The sequence below is a fragment of the Pantherophis guttatus genome, chromosome 3 (assembly GCF_059756535.1).
Source record: "Pantherophis guttatus breed Tessera chromosome 3, ASM5975653v1, whole genome shotgun sequence".
Lineage (NCBI taxonomy): Eukaryota > Metazoa > Chordata > Lepidosauria > Squamata > Colubridae > Pantherophis > Pantherophis guttatus.
In genome coordinates this window covers 93,267,382-93,285,491 of record NC_142065.1, presented here as the reverse complement: position 1 = coordinate 93,285,491, position 18,110 = coordinate 93,267,382, and the positions used below count along the sequence as shown (strand labels likewise).

The 18,110-nt window shown below is 36.5% G+C and overlaps 1 protein-coding gene across 1 annotated transcript in view; it reads left to right on the top strand.

Moving 5' to 3' along the window:
* The window catches only part of CRB1 (crumbs cell polarity complex component 1), a 144,779-nt gene that overhangs the window by 50,835 nt on the left and 75,834 nt on the right, over positions 1–18,110 (top strand). The window contains 5 exon segments of the mRNA XM_087890052.1: positions 3,997–4,166; positions 4,169–4,209; positions 8,777–8,911; positions 15,929–16,037; positions 16,039–16,114. Of these exon segments, the coding sequence (XP_087746178.1) occupies positions 3,997–4,166; positions 4,169–4,209; positions 8,777–8,911; positions 15,929–16,037; positions 16,039–16,114 (531 nt within the window).

Sequence of the window (18,110 nt, the reverse complement as noted above, 5' to 3'; positions counted from 1 at the left end):
TGATAGATACAGATATAGGGACTCCCCAGACTACAGAGAACGCAGAAAGGATAGAGATAATTCAAGGGATAGGAAATCAGGATCATTAAATGGATTAGATAAACATAACGATGTCATCACACAAAAATCAAAAAATAATGCTTGGCTCATAGATTCAGGGGCGACTAATCATACAACAAATAACAAGAAAATACTGTCTTCATTCACAAATGATAAATTTGTGATAAGAGTAGCCAATCAAGAAAATGTTCAAGTCATAGGGAAAGGAAATGTAAATATACCTGGTTTGGGTAAAATAGAGGGGGTATTGTTGATACCAGAAATATCACATAACATACTTAGTGCAGTGAAATTAAGCCAAGATTTCAACATAAATATAATCTTCTCTGGAGGAAAAGCAATACTAGAAAAGAATGGGACTAAATTGAATAGTGTAATTATCGAAGGGGGTCTACCCTTTCTTGTAACAGAAGATAAATGGTTGCATAACATTAATGCAAACACTGATGACGAAATTAACATAGACAGTGAACATAATAACAACAATGACAATGAAGAACCCAAAACACACTATAATCACAAAGACACACCCACTAGTGATACACACAATAACAAAAGGCCCAATATAGGCAAACCAATTCATGATGAATGTGCACACATGTTGCATAGAAAATTGGGACATGCAAGTTTCCCTGTAATACAAAAAATGATTGAACATGCTGATGGCGTTAAAATAAAGGATTGTAAAAACTATTTAGAATGCTCAGTATGTAAATCATCAAAACTCAGAACTAACCCAAAACCAAAAAGGGCAACAAGAACCTCTAACCAAATTTTTGATCTGGTACATATGGATCTGGTTGGTCCATTAACACCATCCATCACATACAAAAAAAGATATTTCCTAACTATTGTAGACGACTATAGCCGTTATGGATTTGTTTATACTTTAAAACACAAAGATGAAACTTTCCAAAAATTCAAAGAATTTTACAAACGTGTAGAAACACAACACAATATCAAAATAAAACGAATCATGACAGATAGGGGATCCGAATTCATGTCTAAAGAATTCTCACAATGGATAAAAGACAAAGGAATGCTACACTTCACGACTAGCCCATTTTCTGCGTTTCAAAATGGTACAGCAGAACGAAAAAACTCGACACTGCAAACCATGATTAGATGTACATTAGAAGATGCTGGTTTAGGAAAACAATTCTGGTCAGAAGCATTACTATATTCAAACTATACCCAAAATAGGACCTGGTCTAGCATACTAAATAAAACACCATACGAAGTGATGTACAATAGGAAACCTAAAATTTCACACATGCACATATTTGGGGTTACAGCAGACGTACACATACCAAAACAATTAAGGCGTAAGGGAGATAACGTATCCAGAAGGCTTAGATTCATGGGATACGAAACAGGCACAAAAGGATATAGATTCATTGACAGTAATAACAAATTCATAGTCTCAAGAACAGCAGTGTTTCATGAACAGGCCAACTGGTCTAAGATACATCTTAACGAGATAATCCAAAATACTAAACCAAACATTAAACAACAAGACAGAATAGAAAGAGAGAAACATGAACATAACACACATGATGACAAAAACAAAACATGGACAGGTAACCACACCAGGATAAAAACAGATTCATTAACCAAAAAGGAAGCAAGATATCTACACGATAATGAGAGCATACCAATAAGAACAATCAGGTGCAACAGAAACCAATTACCTAATAAGTATAAGGATTATATAATGTGTGTGAATGAGGAGATACCAACACCTAACACATATGAGGAAGTGTTAAAACTTCCCATGGAAGAAAAAGAAAAATGGGAATTAGCCATAACAAAAGAAATGAACAGCTTGCGTGAATTAGGTGTATTTACACCAGTCCCTGCACCTAAGAACAAGACAATTATAGGCACCAGATGGATATTCAAAATCAAAGATTTAGAAGAGGGTAATAAATTATATAAAGCTAGATTAGTCGCACAAGGTTACGCTCAAAAATATCCTGAGGATTACACTGACACATACTCTCCCACTGTAAGAACTGAAAGTGTTAAGACAGCTTTAGTCATAGCGGCTATACTCAATCTTGATGTCTTTCAATATGATGTGCAGACTGCATACTTACATGCAAAACTCGACAAAGAGATATATGTAAGGGCACCTCATAGCCAATGTACAAACAGAGATGAGATCTGGTTACTTAACAAAAGCTTGTACGGATTAAAACAATCCGGCAAGCGTTGGTATGAATGTCTTGTCAGCGTGCTTAAAAATATGGATTTCAAAGCCACAACTGCAGACAATTGCTTTTTTGTTAGAAAGGAAGGTGAATCATTAGAATTTGTGTTAATCTATGTGGATGATATTTTGTATATAGGCAAACATAAAGAAAAGAAAGACTTATTTGTATCCAGACTAAGTGAACATTTCTCTTTAAAGTCGCTAGGAAGGGTAAACAAATACCTTGGAGTTCAAATCAATAAGACAAGAAAGGGATTCAAATTATCTCAGAGAGATAAAATTATAGAACTTCTGGAGAAATGCAATTTAAGAGATGCCAAACCTTGCGATACTCCTATGCAGACTGATTTTTTAAGGAATATGGATGAATTTTCGCCTGAATTCGAGAACAATACATTGTATAGATCAATTATTGGTTCTCTCTTGTATATATCTAATTGGACCAGGCCTGATATAGCTCTGCCACTTAATTTATTATCTAGACATGTAAGTAAGCCACTTATGTATCATTGGGAAGCAGTCAAACGAATACTAAGATATCTAAAGCACAGCATAGATTTCTGCCTACTCTTAGAACCCAATAATATTAAAGAACCTATTATCACCAGTTACGCTGATGCAGACTGGGCAGGTGACATCAAATGTAGAAAGAGCACCTCAGGTTATGTATTATTTTTAAATGGTTGCCCAATATTCTGGTACACTGGGAAACAAGATTTAGTAGCGACTTCCACTACAGAGGCAGAATACGTCTGTTTATCTAAAGCCTCAAATAATTTAGTATGGTTTAATGATTTATTATCTGATATTTGGAAAAATCCAATACTACCATTTGTCATACATGAAGATAATAAGGCAGCTATAGAAATATCAAGATCTGACGCCATTGGTCAAAGATCCAGACATATAGATATCAAATTTAAACACGTCAGACATTTATCTCAGGATGGATTCATTAAAGCAATCCACTGCGAAACCTCAGAACAAATAGCTGATATATTAACTAAACCTTTACCTTCTAAACAACACAAATACTTGACATCAAAATTACAAGTACTATATAGCTCTGAATCCGAATGCAATCATTGTTATATATCGAATCGGCATTTAGAGGGGGATTTGTCATAAGTAAATGCCTTATTCTATAACAAGAGATATGTATATATGTACAGGATATTAAGAGTTAATTTATTCCTCCTCCTTTAATGTATTCATATGTAATCACCCCCACCCTTGACTCCTCCCCTTTGATATAAATAGAGAATGCTTTTACCTCATGCTTGCTTCTCACTGTAAAAATCTGACAGAACAAGTAGAATGCCTGTTATGAATAAACTCTTCTTTAACTGAAGAAAAATACTTCTGAATTTATTATTGAGTCTGATCCTCAAAATATTGTAACAATTGTGTCAATCTGGTCAGGTCACAGAACCTTAGCAGAGAAGATTCATTGGATAAAATAATGTTATATTTTAAAGCTGTCTCCAAGGAAGTAAGTCAGTGACTGAACTCTACAGACAACAGTGTTAGAAAACAAGAGCTCTGCTTTCTGTCCTCATTAAAATCTAGATTTCTGCCTCTTCCCCCAGATATGAAACAAAAAATAATCACTGTAAAATTTGGGAACCAAAAGTTTCAAATCATTGTATAAAGCTATAAATTGTCATCTATTTTCAGAACAGGCACTTTTGACATGTCTTCAACTTCAACTTTCACTGCAGGTATCAACTGTGAACTAGAAATCAATGAATGTTTGTCAGAGCCTTGTCTGAATGATGGAGCCTGTCATGATACTCTAGGTGGCTATTACTGTTCCTGCCCAGTTGGCTTCCTTGGTGAAAAATATCCCATCAACAATGATGAATGTGCAAGTCAATCATGCCTCAATTGGGGGGGGGGCAGTGCATAGATTCTATCATGTATTTGGATAACTTGTTTACAGCAGATGCCAAGTACTTTTTTTTTGTTGTTCCACCTAACTTTCTAAAAACACCTGTAGGTCATGTAGATAAACATGTGGATTTTGTGACTGGACTTTGATTCTCTAATTGCAACTGGAATTTGGATGAATTAGAAAATGCAGATAGTCCTCAACTTACAACAGTTCCTTTAAGGGACTGTTTGAGATTATAACAGCACTGGAAAAAGTGACTTATGACCATTTTTCATACTTACAACTGTTGCTGCATCCCCATGGCTGTGTGATCAAAATTCAGACAACTGATTCATATTTATGGTTGTAGTGTCCTGGGGTCATGTGTGATCACCTTTTGTGACCTTCTAACAAGCAAAATCAAGGAGGAGGCCAGATTCACTTAATACTTATGTTACTAACTTAACAACTGCAGTGATTCACTTAACAATTGTCACAAGAAAGGTCCTATAACAGGGCAAAACTCACTTAACAAATGTCTTACTTAGCAACAGAAATTTTGGGCTCAATTGTGGTTGTAAGTCAAGGACTACCTGAATAGCCAGAAACCAAACCAACCTTATTCTTATTTCAACAGTTTAGTATTAAAGATCCATTTTATCTATTTAAGATCTATAATTCAGACCCAACAGTTTAGCTCATTAAGTCTCTTTCAGTTTGAACATGGATTATTTCATCACATTTGCAATGTTATCAATGAAGATTAGTTGAATATGTAATATGTATATAATATGTAACACAGGTAACAGTCTCATGAGTTACTTAATAAATAAAACTCTGAAACCTTTGCATCCGACAAGAAGCAATCGGGTCTATCAATGGGGGGAAGGGAGATTGAGTTTTGGCTACAATCATGAAATTGGAATCATCAATAGAGAAAGGCATAAACTGGCATGAATTAAGCCAATTGCAGATATCATAAATGCAACAACTGTCTCAATTTCACTGAACTTGAAAACCACTGGGGACTGGACTAAAAAATGTCAGCACTTGTAGTTTAGACTCGATAGCCAACAACTGTTCTGAAAGGAGATAATAAGAGAACCACTTCCATACAGCCATCAGGAAGACAATATGGATGCATCCATGAAATCAACAGGATTTGAGTTCAACTCAAAAGAAACTTTAGTAAGGCTGTGCACTGACCCAGTTTCAAAGGAGAAAAGGTGATTCTGAGTATGAGGGTACGTACCTAAATACTTCTTTTCCTGGTATTGCATAGCAGAAGCTGAATCACTCGAGGAATAGAGGATTTGTTGAAAGGTGTGACATAACGGAACCCTCATGCTCGGAAAATTTTTCCCCTTTTGAATTTGGAGCATGGTGCTATTCTTGATTTCATCTTAGGCATCATACAGATTTCAAGTTAAAAAACCCCAAATGTACAATAGTGGATTGCTGAACTGTGGAAAAATGAATTCTAGTACAGTAGTTGCAGCTGGTTGTTTGTAACTGCATAAAATCTTAGGATTTTCTACCTGGTTTTTTAAATATTGAGAAATATTTAAACCTGTAACATACCACTTGTAGGCTGTATTACTAAAGCCCAAATTCCCAAACCCATGTTTACCACATCTATCAATGAATATGGAAGCTTTCCAAAATAGCTGCATTTAAAATATACACACACACATATATATATTGCTGCTTTATATAATCAAGGATACATTTTAAATTGAAATAATCAAGGCACTTTTCAAAACCTGATTTCCCATTTTCCTCCATTTTGTTTCATGTCTCCCTCTAATATTGCATCGCGCAAACCTGAAATTTCCGCTAATGATTCCTTTCTTTCTCTTCCTCTTGTGTGTGGGAGTGTGCTGGTGTGTGTGCCAATTAATTACATAAATAAGGAGAACCTCAAAATAGAAATGATGGTTTTACTAAAGGTAGGGTCTCATTGGGAATGCAAGCCTCAAAATGTAAATCAGGTGCATTGTCCTATCAGAAGAGACCAGACATCACACTGGGATAAGGTACCCTTTTCTGGTTATATTAAACAATAGGTTTTATTTATGCTGCTGTACGAGGAAGATAATCAAGTTGTCTACTGAAGTAATGGTTCTGGTGACAAGGTCAGGGTTTCTGCTCTTAGCAGATAAAAAAAATGCAGCTTTATACATGCACTCACGGTGGAATATGTGGATTCTCAAAAATCCAAATTGTTTTGTCATTATCTTTGGCAGAGCAATTTTGGAATCCAGATGGTAGGTAGGAGATTATAAAAAAATTATAACATGCTGGAAGAGATTCCATGGCCATTTTTTTTATTTTTTGTCTTTTAATGACCCTATAATCCCTTGCATCGGGGTGGAGTTGGGGCAACTGAATGGAGCTGAGTGTTTACTGGCCAGATGCCCTTCCTGTTGCCAATGCAGAGTTTGCAGCTGATATTTACTCATTGTGCCCAGAGAGAGAAATATCAACTGCTACCTAGGATCGAACTCACAGCTGATTCTGAAGCAAGAGCTCCACCTCTAGGCCACTGCACCACTCAGATTCCATGGCCAATGCATATCTTTAAATAAAACTAGTACAGTATCTTAGCTCCTTGGTTAAGTATTTGGGAAGAAGAAGATGGACACTAGCAAGTTGTTCCTTTTGACTCATTCAGTATTTTGACTATTATGAATATTCTCCTTGATTCAGTTTGACTCATTCAACTAGTCCCAAAATCCTCTGGTGAACTCATGCAGAAAATAGCGAGCATTAATTGCAAAAAAAGAAAAAAAATTAATGCAGGCACTACACAAAATGCAGCAAAGTGCTCTTGAATATTTTATGGTGCTCTTTATTTGCAGATGTTCTCTGTATAGAACAGGATGTTTCAACAGGATGTCTTTTACCACTGTTCCAGAGACTAATTTCTTCAGTATAACTTCATCTATCTTTAATAGTATTGAACAACTACAATACAAAGTACATTACATATTTCAGTTCTGCTACTTGTGTGAGTGTGTTTTTCTTCCACAACAATTAAAAACTGTATCACACTTAATTACAACTGTGCAAGTGTTTATGCATGTAAAACCACAGATGTAGCAGACAGACCATAATACCACATAAATTCAATGGAATTACACACACACGCACACACAATACAACACAAAACATAGCTATTCCGAGAAAGCCAAGTTAGTATGATATAAATAATCATAGCTTGACTTTTATTGCTGCAGAAAACCAAGCCATTCTATTCCTTTCTAATACAGTATATACCTGATGGGGTAACAGTAATTTTAATATGAATATGTGTGTGTATGTGTATGTTTAAATATATTTGCATAAGTATATATTAGAGAGTAGTGCGTATAACTATTTCTTAAATCCTAAAAGGCTTTGTTTAGAAAAACAGTATTGTCTGATCTGGTCCTCCATGTTTTTCCAAATTTTTCAGTCCCAAAAGCACTCAAATATACAACCCTTGTATTCAAAGGGATCCACTGAACGAGCATTTTCAATTAAATTAAGAAGTTTTCTTTTCTGTCAATCTTTTCCTGAAGTCTGACCTACATATATAATCTCCCACCCTGTCACAGAAGAATATATATCCTACCTTAATTTTATGTACTGCAGTGTATTGTTTTAATGAATATTTTTATGGAAATTGGAATAGATGAAAGCCCCAAATTGTCTCAGAGGAATTCTGGTAGATTTTTTTTTTTTTTTTTACTTTTTACAGTGCTAGTCTCAGCAGCAGCTTTGCTTTCAGCCTGGTCTTGAAGTTGGATCAATGAAGAGGGATTATGTTTGTAGATAATGAGATGCAAATTCAGGAATATGCCTAGAAATACAAATATGAAAATAGATAAATAAATAAAACTAGGGTTCTGAGTTTCATTTCATCTTTGAATGACTAGTAAAACATGGAAAAAGTTTCACCTAAGCATTAAAGATGATTACAAAGAATCAACCTTCGAAGCGACCCATCACAGTTGAGCGTGTAAATGATGGATTGTATTAATAGGTAAAATGAAAAAAAGAAGAAGAAGAAGAAAAGAAATGCAGGTTTCTCACTGGTGCTGGAAAAGATTAGCTAAAGAAAACAGGATTTTAAAAAGGAGAGTTAATATCTTAGATGGGAAATCTTCAGAGAAATGAGACTCTTGCTTTACCAATAAACAGCCATTAAAACAAGGGTCAGTGACTTGTAGCCCCAAGATTCCTTCCTAATTTTGAAGTCATTTTGGTAAGACTAATCTGCCTCTCCCCTGACAGCTGAGGGTTGATGGGAATAGTGTAAAACAATGGAAAAGCATTGCATACCTTTTATTTTTATTACTGTTTATTTGTATTGTTTTTAAGAGATGCTTCAGAACAGTGAATAAGGGTGGTTTATAATACATTAAATATAAACACATTGCAGCCCCCAAACCAGTGATCTAAGCAATGTAACCTAGTCCTACAGAGCAAAATATGTTCCCTGCTACTGCATTAGATCATTTCTAGAGGCCCACTGCTAGCCATGCAGGGTTTCTTCCCCCTGCAGGATAGAGAAAACTGCACAATTGTTCAGATCAGTAGTATGGACTAAAAAATATGTCTGTGTTTCTTTTATTGCAATGCAGATATAGCTGCAATTGCATAGGCAATGGATACATGGGTCTGCATTGTGAAATACCTGTTCCCTTTTGCTGGTCACATCCATGTCATAATAATGGTACCTGTGAAGATACCACAGAGGGTTACATGTGTCACTGCTAGCCAGATAAACTCTGCATTATTTCACAAGCATCCATCTCTGTTGGTATTCTTTTGCTGAATAAGTTGTTGTTGTTGTTGTTGTTGTTGTTGTTTTAAAAAAAACATACACACACAGGGACACATCTATACAGGACCAGCTGTTATATGCACAAGGGGGAGATTCTTCTCTTTTTCTTGTTTTTATTATTTTTATAGTTTTGTCTTATTCTTTTTCTTCTTTAATAAAAAGTGGGAAAAAAACATGCATTTCTATAATAGTGGCATAACCCTAACTTTTGTGTAAAGCAAACAGATATAATTAAACAATTCCTTAACATAAGCAATATAGAAGCCTGAACTAGATTCCAAAAAATATTTAGAATACATGTTCCATATCCTGATTTAGCATACAGCATTCATTTTACTGCTGCTCGCAACAAATAAGGGCAAAGAAGGCCCTGATACTCCAACTTGGATCCATTTTAGCCCATTCTGATGATTCTGCAAAATATTGGCAATAGTATCAAGCCTAAATTCGACAATTTCATTGTTTTGTCCAAACGGGTTGACAGTATGGAAGCGTGTTTGACGGCCTTAAAAGAAAAGGAAAGGACGCAGAGTAGTGAACCATCAATTTCCTGCAATTCCGATTTAAATCGCTGACCTAAGTCACAGGACATTGTTAAACCCTTGCACCACATCTCGTTCCTCATAAAAGACACAATTGAGAGAAAAGAAATGACCAAACGTGATCTTATTCAGATTGGACAACTCTGATTAATTTGATATCACATCACCAGGGTGTGCGGCATTATCAGCAGTTTCCAGGCATCGACCATTACACCCAACAAAATTGTAGAAATTTTCCATGTAGAATATAAGAAGTATAAGAATAACAAAGGTTCAGTGGTACTGCATTTTTGCAAAGTAGTTTGCAAGAGTGAAGCCTGTAATCGGGAGTTCATATCCATGATAAATTCATTTGCCAAAAGCAGCGTAGACCACAAGAAATTACATTTGCGGCCTGATTTGTCCATCCTACAATGTATCTGTGCCCGAGAGCTCTGTGCAGAACTTAAAGAATGTTTGGACAAAAGTGAAACAGATTTATATGTTGAGTACTGTGCTGACCGTATTAAATGTAAGAACATTGGCCCACACCCTAACATTCGTGTTCCTGTCCACCAATATTAGGTATGCACATACACCCCCATTTCCTTAAGGTCCACTCCTACTGGTTTAATGTGTAAATTATTTAATGCAAGAAGCCTCTCAAACAAAATGTCTGAATTGCTTTTGCTCTTGAACATGTCTTTTTTCTACCTCATTTTTGTTTGCTTGAAAGCATCTTTTCTAGACACTTCTTTTACCGCAAATGATTATCATGTTTTTCTGTCTGACCGTGAAAATCGCAGAGATGGTGGTGTTGCAATTTTTTAATAAAAAGTCCCTAGGATTGAAAAAGATTAATGTTACTCCTGAGCTTGCTTTCTCAGAGTCCATTGTCTGTGGCCTGACTCTAAATACTACAGTTCTCTTTTTGTTATGCTACAGAGCCCCTGATTGTGATCTTGGCCATATGAATAAGTTAATTGAACTATTAACCTGGGCGGCTCCTTGCCCACATCCTTTTGTTCTTCTTGGTGATTTTAATTTGCCATTAATTAATTGGGCCTTAAACAAATGAACTTGTAACTTTTTACAATGCTGTTACAACTTTGGGGCTAGAGCAGTTAGGTTTTGACAACACTAGTCTTAACAATTGTCTAGGTCAAATTCTTTGTAATAGCTTAAATTTAATTTATGGTTTACATGTTAAAGGACCCTTTTCTAACAGCAATCATAATACGATTGACTTTTGTATTAATCTGCATCCTCCTGAACTGGGTCTTAATGACTGTTCTTCAAATTATAATTTTGAAAAAGCAAACTATAATTTAATACTTGCTGATTTAACATCTTTAAATTGGCACCATTTGTTTTCAGGTTGTAAAAATGTAGAAGATTTTTATAACATTTTTTTGCTTGAAATTAATCAAGCTATACATTTATACGTACCAAGAAAAACCAAAGAAGTTATAAAGAATAAATTACCCAAGGCAATAAGAAAATTACAATCTAAAAAAACATTTCTTTGGTGGAACAACAAGACAGGCTACGTTGCCAACTTCAAAAGCCGCTACAAAGCTTTATGTAGTCAAATTAAAGACAAATGCACAAATTATTTCTGTAAACAGGAGGAAAAGCTGTTAAACTCAAACTCTACATGAGCCTTCTACAACTTCATAAACTCAAAACTTAAAGACTCACAAGTGATTCCACCTTTAAAAGGGCAAAATGGGGATGATTGTAATGACAATGTTGGTCAGGCCAATCTTTTCAATACATTTTTTAGTTCAGTTTTTGTGGATAGCAATGGTTGTAGTCCCTCATTCACAAGTCGAACCACAAATAGTTGTAACAAATTGCTGAATATTAAATATACAGTAGATAATGTTGAACTAGCATTATGTAATCTAAAGCCATTGCTACCCATAGGTCCAGATGTATTATGTGCTTTTTTTCTTGAAAAAGCTTGCTACTGTCTTAGCTGAACCTTTGTGTACAATTTTTGAAGTATCATTTCGAACTAATTCTCTGCTTAATCTATGGTCATCAGCTATAGTTATACCAATCTTTGAAAAGGGTGACCCTAGTACAGTTGAAAATTATAAACCAATTTCTTTGTGTTGTGTTACATGCAAAGTTATGGAATCAATCATAAACCACTACATCGTTCACCACTTAGGGACAAATAACTTGCTATCTGACAGTTTGGCTTTAGAAAAAACTCATCCTGTAATTTACAACTTTTGCACTGTAAAAATATCTGGACTACACCTCTTGATCAAGGTAAAGCTGTAGATGCAATTTACATAGATTTTTATAAAGCTTTTGATACAGTAGTACATGATAAACTGCTGTTGAAATTAAATTCTTATGGCATTACTGGACCTTTGCACAAGTGGATTGCTGCTTTCTTGTGTAATAAACTGCAGAAAGTCAAAATAGGGAACTCGCTGTCTAATCCTGTGTCAGTTAACAGTGGTGTTCCGCAAGGCAGCATTTTAGGTCCCACGTTTTTCTTGCTCTATATCCATGATGGCAAACCTATGGCACATGTGCCACAGGTGGCATTGGGAGCCATATCTGTGGGCATGTGAGTGTTGCCCTAGCTCAGCTCCAGCGTGCATGCACGCACCAGCCACCTGATTTTCAGGCCTTCCTGTCCCACCAGAAGTCAGGGAATGAGCTGTTTCCAGCCTTCAGAGGGCTTCTGGGGGTGGGGAAAGCCATTTTTGCCCTCTCCAGGCTCCAAGAAAGCCTCTGGAGCCTGGGGAGGGCGAAAAATGGGCCTACCTAGCCCACCGTGCCATCACATTCCAAAAGCGGGGAAAGCATGGGGGGGTCATGCACACATGAGCAGGGGGTGGGGCGCATTGAATTGTGGGTGTGGGCATGCACACACACAACCCCTCCCGTGCTCCCTCCGCTTTTGGCACGTGACAGCAAAAAGGATAGCCATCACTGCTCTATATTAACAATTTATGTGGTCAACTTAAAAGAAATTGCATCCTTTTTACTGATGACGTAAAATTATTTAATACTACAGATAATTCTGTTGTTTTGCAAAGTGATCTTGACTATGTGTCTGAATGATCATCCATTTGGCAACTTCAAATTTCGATTAATAAATGCTCTGTCTTACATATTAGTAAATGTAATCAGAATGTCAAGTATAAGCTAGGTGGTATTGATCTAGCAGATGACCTTCACTTTGTTAAGGACCTAGGTGTACTTATCTCTGATGATCCATGCTCCAAAATTCACTGTAACAGCATTGCTAAAAAAGCACTGAGTTGTAAACTTAATTCTATGAAGCTTCTTTTCTGAAAACATTGTATTGCTAACTAGGGCTTATAAAACTTACACTAGACCAATCTTAGAGTATTGTTCAACTGTTTGGAATCCCTACCATATATCTGACATTAGTACAATCGAGCGGGTTCAGAAGTATTTTACGAGAAAAGTTTTGCACTCTTCTGTAATTAATAGAATTACCTATGCTACTAGGCTCGAAATTCTTGGTTTGGATAACTTGGAACTGCATCACTTGCAGTCAGACTTAGGTATTGCATACAAAATTGTACATAGTAATGTTTTACCTGTAAATGATTTTTTCTGTTTTAATCACAATAATATGCGTGCAAGCAACTGCTTTAAACTCAATGTAAATCATTCTAAATGTGATTGTAAAAAATATGATTTTTGTAATAGAGTTCTCAAAGTCTAGAATGCTCTACCTGATTCAGTTGTCTCAGCTACAAATTTTCAGTTTTAGTCACAAATTGACTTCTGTGGACCTCACTTCATACTTAAGAGGTCCATAGAGGTGTGTGTGCATAAGCATACTAACGTGCCTATTGTCCCTGTTATTGTATTTTTATATTATTCCTGTTTTTGTTCCTGTTTGACAAATTATAATAAATAAAATAAAATAAATAAATAATTCTTAGCCCTTTACTATTTAGGGTGATAAGGTTGCCTTTAAAAATCAAAAAACCAAAAAATAAAAACTTGATTTTAAACACCTTCTCCCCTTCCTTCTTTCTGGCACCTTCATAGAATTCCTGTGATTCTCTCACTAATTTTAGAACTGTGGCCTCAATTGTCTTTCCAGTAAGCAATTTGTGGATGTATTAATTACTTGGATTAATTGAAAAAGGACACCATATTGGGTTAAAAAGAACACTGTATTTCTTGACTGCATATAAAGGAGCATCTGAAATTGTAAAATGATTCTAAATGTACTGTGTTTCCCTGAAAACAAGACCCTGTCTTATATTTTTTTGAACCCTGAAATAAGCGCTTGGCCTTATTGCCATCGGCTCAAAAGCCCAATTGAGCTTATTATCAGGGGATGTCTTATTTTGGAGGAAACAAGGTAGGAAGAAGAAAAGGTTGCTGCAATAAGTAGCATCAATCCCACTGGAAGTCACTTGGGGAAGTTGTAAAACAAATAAGGGAGGCTGCTGTTTGAGGTCTTAAGATTAGTTTTAGGGTTGGGTCCTAACTGCATTGCATTTCTGCCTTCCCTTCCTGTAATCAGGAATAGTGCACATTAAGGAAAAGGGAACAGAAATATGTGTATGGAATACTAGTAGGTTTGAATGTTCTGTAATCAGACTGTTCTGACTGTATTCAGGCCACATTCAGATATTATCAGGCACGAAAGACCAGGTCCATGTGTAAATCTTTAATTAAATAGATTTCTTTTTGAAAGCTTATGCACAGGAATCTTCTCAACTAACCATCAGCACCTGGTTAGTTTGTTGTGGCTACATAGGGATTCTAGGCTGATTCCTCTTTTAACTCCACCCTTTCTGCTATTGCTTCTCCTACAGATATCACTCTAACTTGTAATATGCTTGAGGTTTTGTCTTGCAGTATTGGGTTAATACAATAACACTGCAAACTGTGAGTTGTAAAACATGGTGTTTAGCTTAGGGGCCCTCCAAGTACACTCCTGTTTCAGTTTGGGGCTCCAGATTTACTATCCCCATGATATTGGCTTGTTTCAATTGCTGAATCAGTATTTTTCTGGCTCTGTAGGGATTTTTTCGGGGGGGGATGCTTGCTCTCAATAAGGAAAGAACCCAAACTTGAGAAAATAACAGTAACTTCCACCAATGTGCTGTGATAAAGGACCATGCACCTGGTTTGACTTTAAACAGCCCTGCCTCCCTCCTTAGTAAACACTATAAAAAAGAAGCGAACTATCTGCTGTGTAGGATGACCAAGGAAAAATAAATAGGTTGGTTCTCTCCTTGATTAGTTTCCATCCATTGCTTCTTGTTCTGCCTTCAGGTACCTTGGAGAATAGATTGAACCCTCTTCCTTATGGCAGCCCCTTAGATATTAGAACACCGCTTCAATAGCATCTTCATGGAGCTGCTAGGAGTGGTCATCCATTAGTTGGGAAGCAATATTGTCAATAGAGGACATCATATTATATATTGCCAACCCAGGCTGAGTAGGTGATGTTACTGAAATCGTGGAGCCTAAGCAAAATAGAATAGCTGTACTACTTCCTAGAGGAGAAGTATCCTTGAGGAGCAATTGAATGACCGGGTTGTGTGGGTGCTCTTTCTGGACTCCTGCTGAATGGGCAGGGAAAACTCAATTGGCATGTCAATTGCAGCCTTGTCTGGAGTTGGGTTGGTGGATCTTGCATGCAGTTGTTATTATGTCCTGATGACTACTCATTTGGGCTACTGCAACTCTCCACATGGGACAACCTTTGAGAACCACTTGGAGATTATACTGTTGGTACAAAATTCAGCAACCTGCCTATTAGCTAGTACTGGGTGCTGTAAAGATATTATATTGTATCTTTGTTGTTAGTACTGCATTGTATGCTAGTAGGTTTTTGGGTGCCATTCAAAGTTCTGGTGCCATAAGGAAATGTCCTTTGTATGTGACATATTTCAATCCAATTATGCAGGGGTGAAATCCAGTAGGTTCTGACAGGTTCTGGAGAACTGGTAGCAGAAATTTTGAGCAGTTCAGAGAACCAACAAATACCACCTCTGGCTGGCCCCAGAGTGGGGTGGGAATGGAGATTTTGCAATATCCTTCCCCCAGGAGTGGGGAAGGAATGGGGATTTGCAGTATCCTTCCCCTGGAGTGGGGTGGGAATGGAGATTTTGCAGTATCCTTCCCCTGCTACGCCCACCAAGCCACACCACGCCCACCAAGCCACGCCTACAGAACCGGTGGTAAAAAAATTTGGATTTCATCACTGCAATTATGGCATACTCACATTGTATCACAAATGCATATAGAACTAATTTCTTTTCTTCTTTTCTTAACTCTTCCTTGACCCTCCCTTCACATATGCTCTAATACATTCACATTGTTGCTTCCAAAGTTACCACTAGAACCCGCAATCAGAAATAAGGGCAATAATTTACAATTCTTTCTGTTGTTTTCAATGCTACAGGGTATATAGGTTCTCACTGTGAAATAGACACCAATGAATGTAGCAATAATCCATGTCTCTGCAGGAGTGAGTGCGTGGAATTGTCATGGCCAAATTGGTATGGAAAAAATTCCAGAACTGCCCTCAGTGTTCATCTACCATAAAGCATCAGGTTATGTGTGCAACTGTCCTGGATTCACAGGTGAGCCTCTAGCTCTGTCAATTCAGTGCACTACACTTGTGTTATAATCAAAAGGTTCCCCCTGGTGGACAACTACTATAATGACTGAAAGTTGTTTCATTACTTCAAACATACTTCCGTAGAAGAGACTATAATACAAAGTGATGTGCAAGAAACAAATATTTCTAAATATTTCTATGCATACGATTGATAAGAAAATTTCCCTTAGGAGTGGCTACCACACATAGTGATGTATACTCAATTCTCTGCGAGTACAATATTGGTAACGGATATCAATGGTATATTAGCTACTTCCTACAGTGGAATATTTTCCGAACACTTGGAAATAGAAAAATTCCCCCAAACGTTTTCTGCTGTCTTAAATCACAATGTAATTTAATATGTTTATTTATTTGAGATGTGATTCATTTGCTTAGGATTGGAAATTGAATTAATTAACTGATGGGTTTCTATGCACTCAAAACTTCAAACTGAAGGTTTTTTAAAGGATATAAACTGAATTAAGTCTGTATGCCATATATATAACTCAGGAGTTCTTTCTACAAAAAGTGTTTTGGAATTGAAATGAAAATGCAATTAGGAAAAATATCCAGGTATAGCTTAAATATCACGCTGAAATACACTCAAAATTTCACCTTAGAAAAGAATTCAATCTTTCACCAAAGACCAACCAAGGAAAGAGATGTTAAATGGGTCAAAAGAGGATTTTGTTGGGTGACAACCAATTATAGTGAACAGCACATCTCTTTCCAAAACCTATCAGTTAATTAATTCAATTTGTAGGCCCACAAATATTTTCATTGAAAGTCACTTTTATCATAATATTTGTAAATTTTTAAGACAAGAATCTTCAGGAATCTGCCATTCTATTAAATTGCTTACATTTTAAAGAACAATCGCATATGAAAAGAGAAGCATGCCAATGGTTCATTCTTTAAAAAGGTTCATCGCGTTTATAATAATCACATTGTTTGTTCAGTTCTTATTTTATTGAAATCATTTGAGGAATGCTATATATTTCTTCAGGATTCTTATGGGGTTGAATAATGTGTGCGCGCGCATACAATCATCTATACAATGGAACAATGGACAACAGAGCATGTTTTACATCAACCTTATAAATAAGGTGCTGTACTCATAATTCCTCCTGTTACTAAACACTTCCTTATCTTCAGGCATGTCCTGCTTTCCTTCATTTTGAATGTAGGAAAAGGCTTAGACATCTGGGACAGAGCATATGCTTTGAAAGTGCAAAGTTACCAACTTGATTTCCAAGTTGTGAAGATTTCTCTGACAAACATGGAGAAATCCCATTTGGTTTCTGCCTGTATAGATGTTACTAAAATACTTCAAGCCATAGGATGTTTGAGCTAAGTCAGCTTCCTATTTTTTGCTATGAATTATCCATAGCATGTCATAATTTATTACTACAGTGGTGGGCTTCAAATAATTTAACAATCGGTTCTCTGCCCTAATGACCGGCTGGGTAGGCATGGCTGGGTGGTCATGTGACTAAATGGGTGTGACCAACTTGATGTCACTCAGGTCAAGGAGCGCTTAGCCTCACCTGGCCTCTTGTGACCATGGGGATGCTGCAACAGTCGTAAGTGTGAAAAACAGTCATACGTCACTTTTTTTCAGTGCCATTGTAACTTTGAATGGTCACTAAATGAACTGTTGTAAATCAAGGATTACCTGTACAAAAATACAAAAAGCTTCTTTGCTTGCAAAAAGCTGCCCTAAATATCAGTCATTAGATTAGAAATGGCGGAATACACACTGAAGATCAATGAGTCACAGCTTTCATGGAAAGCTAAACCATTCTGTCTGAATACCTTCCTTTTCCTCAGCAATACCTGAAACCCAGAGTTACAAATCAGGCAGGGTGCCAGAGCACATTGAGGAACTAAAATAGTTAAAATACAGCCAACTCTTGCTCATAAAGTGAAACCCTTTAGCAAAGAGGTCATTTAAGCTCTCCAGAAAGTGGGTGGGC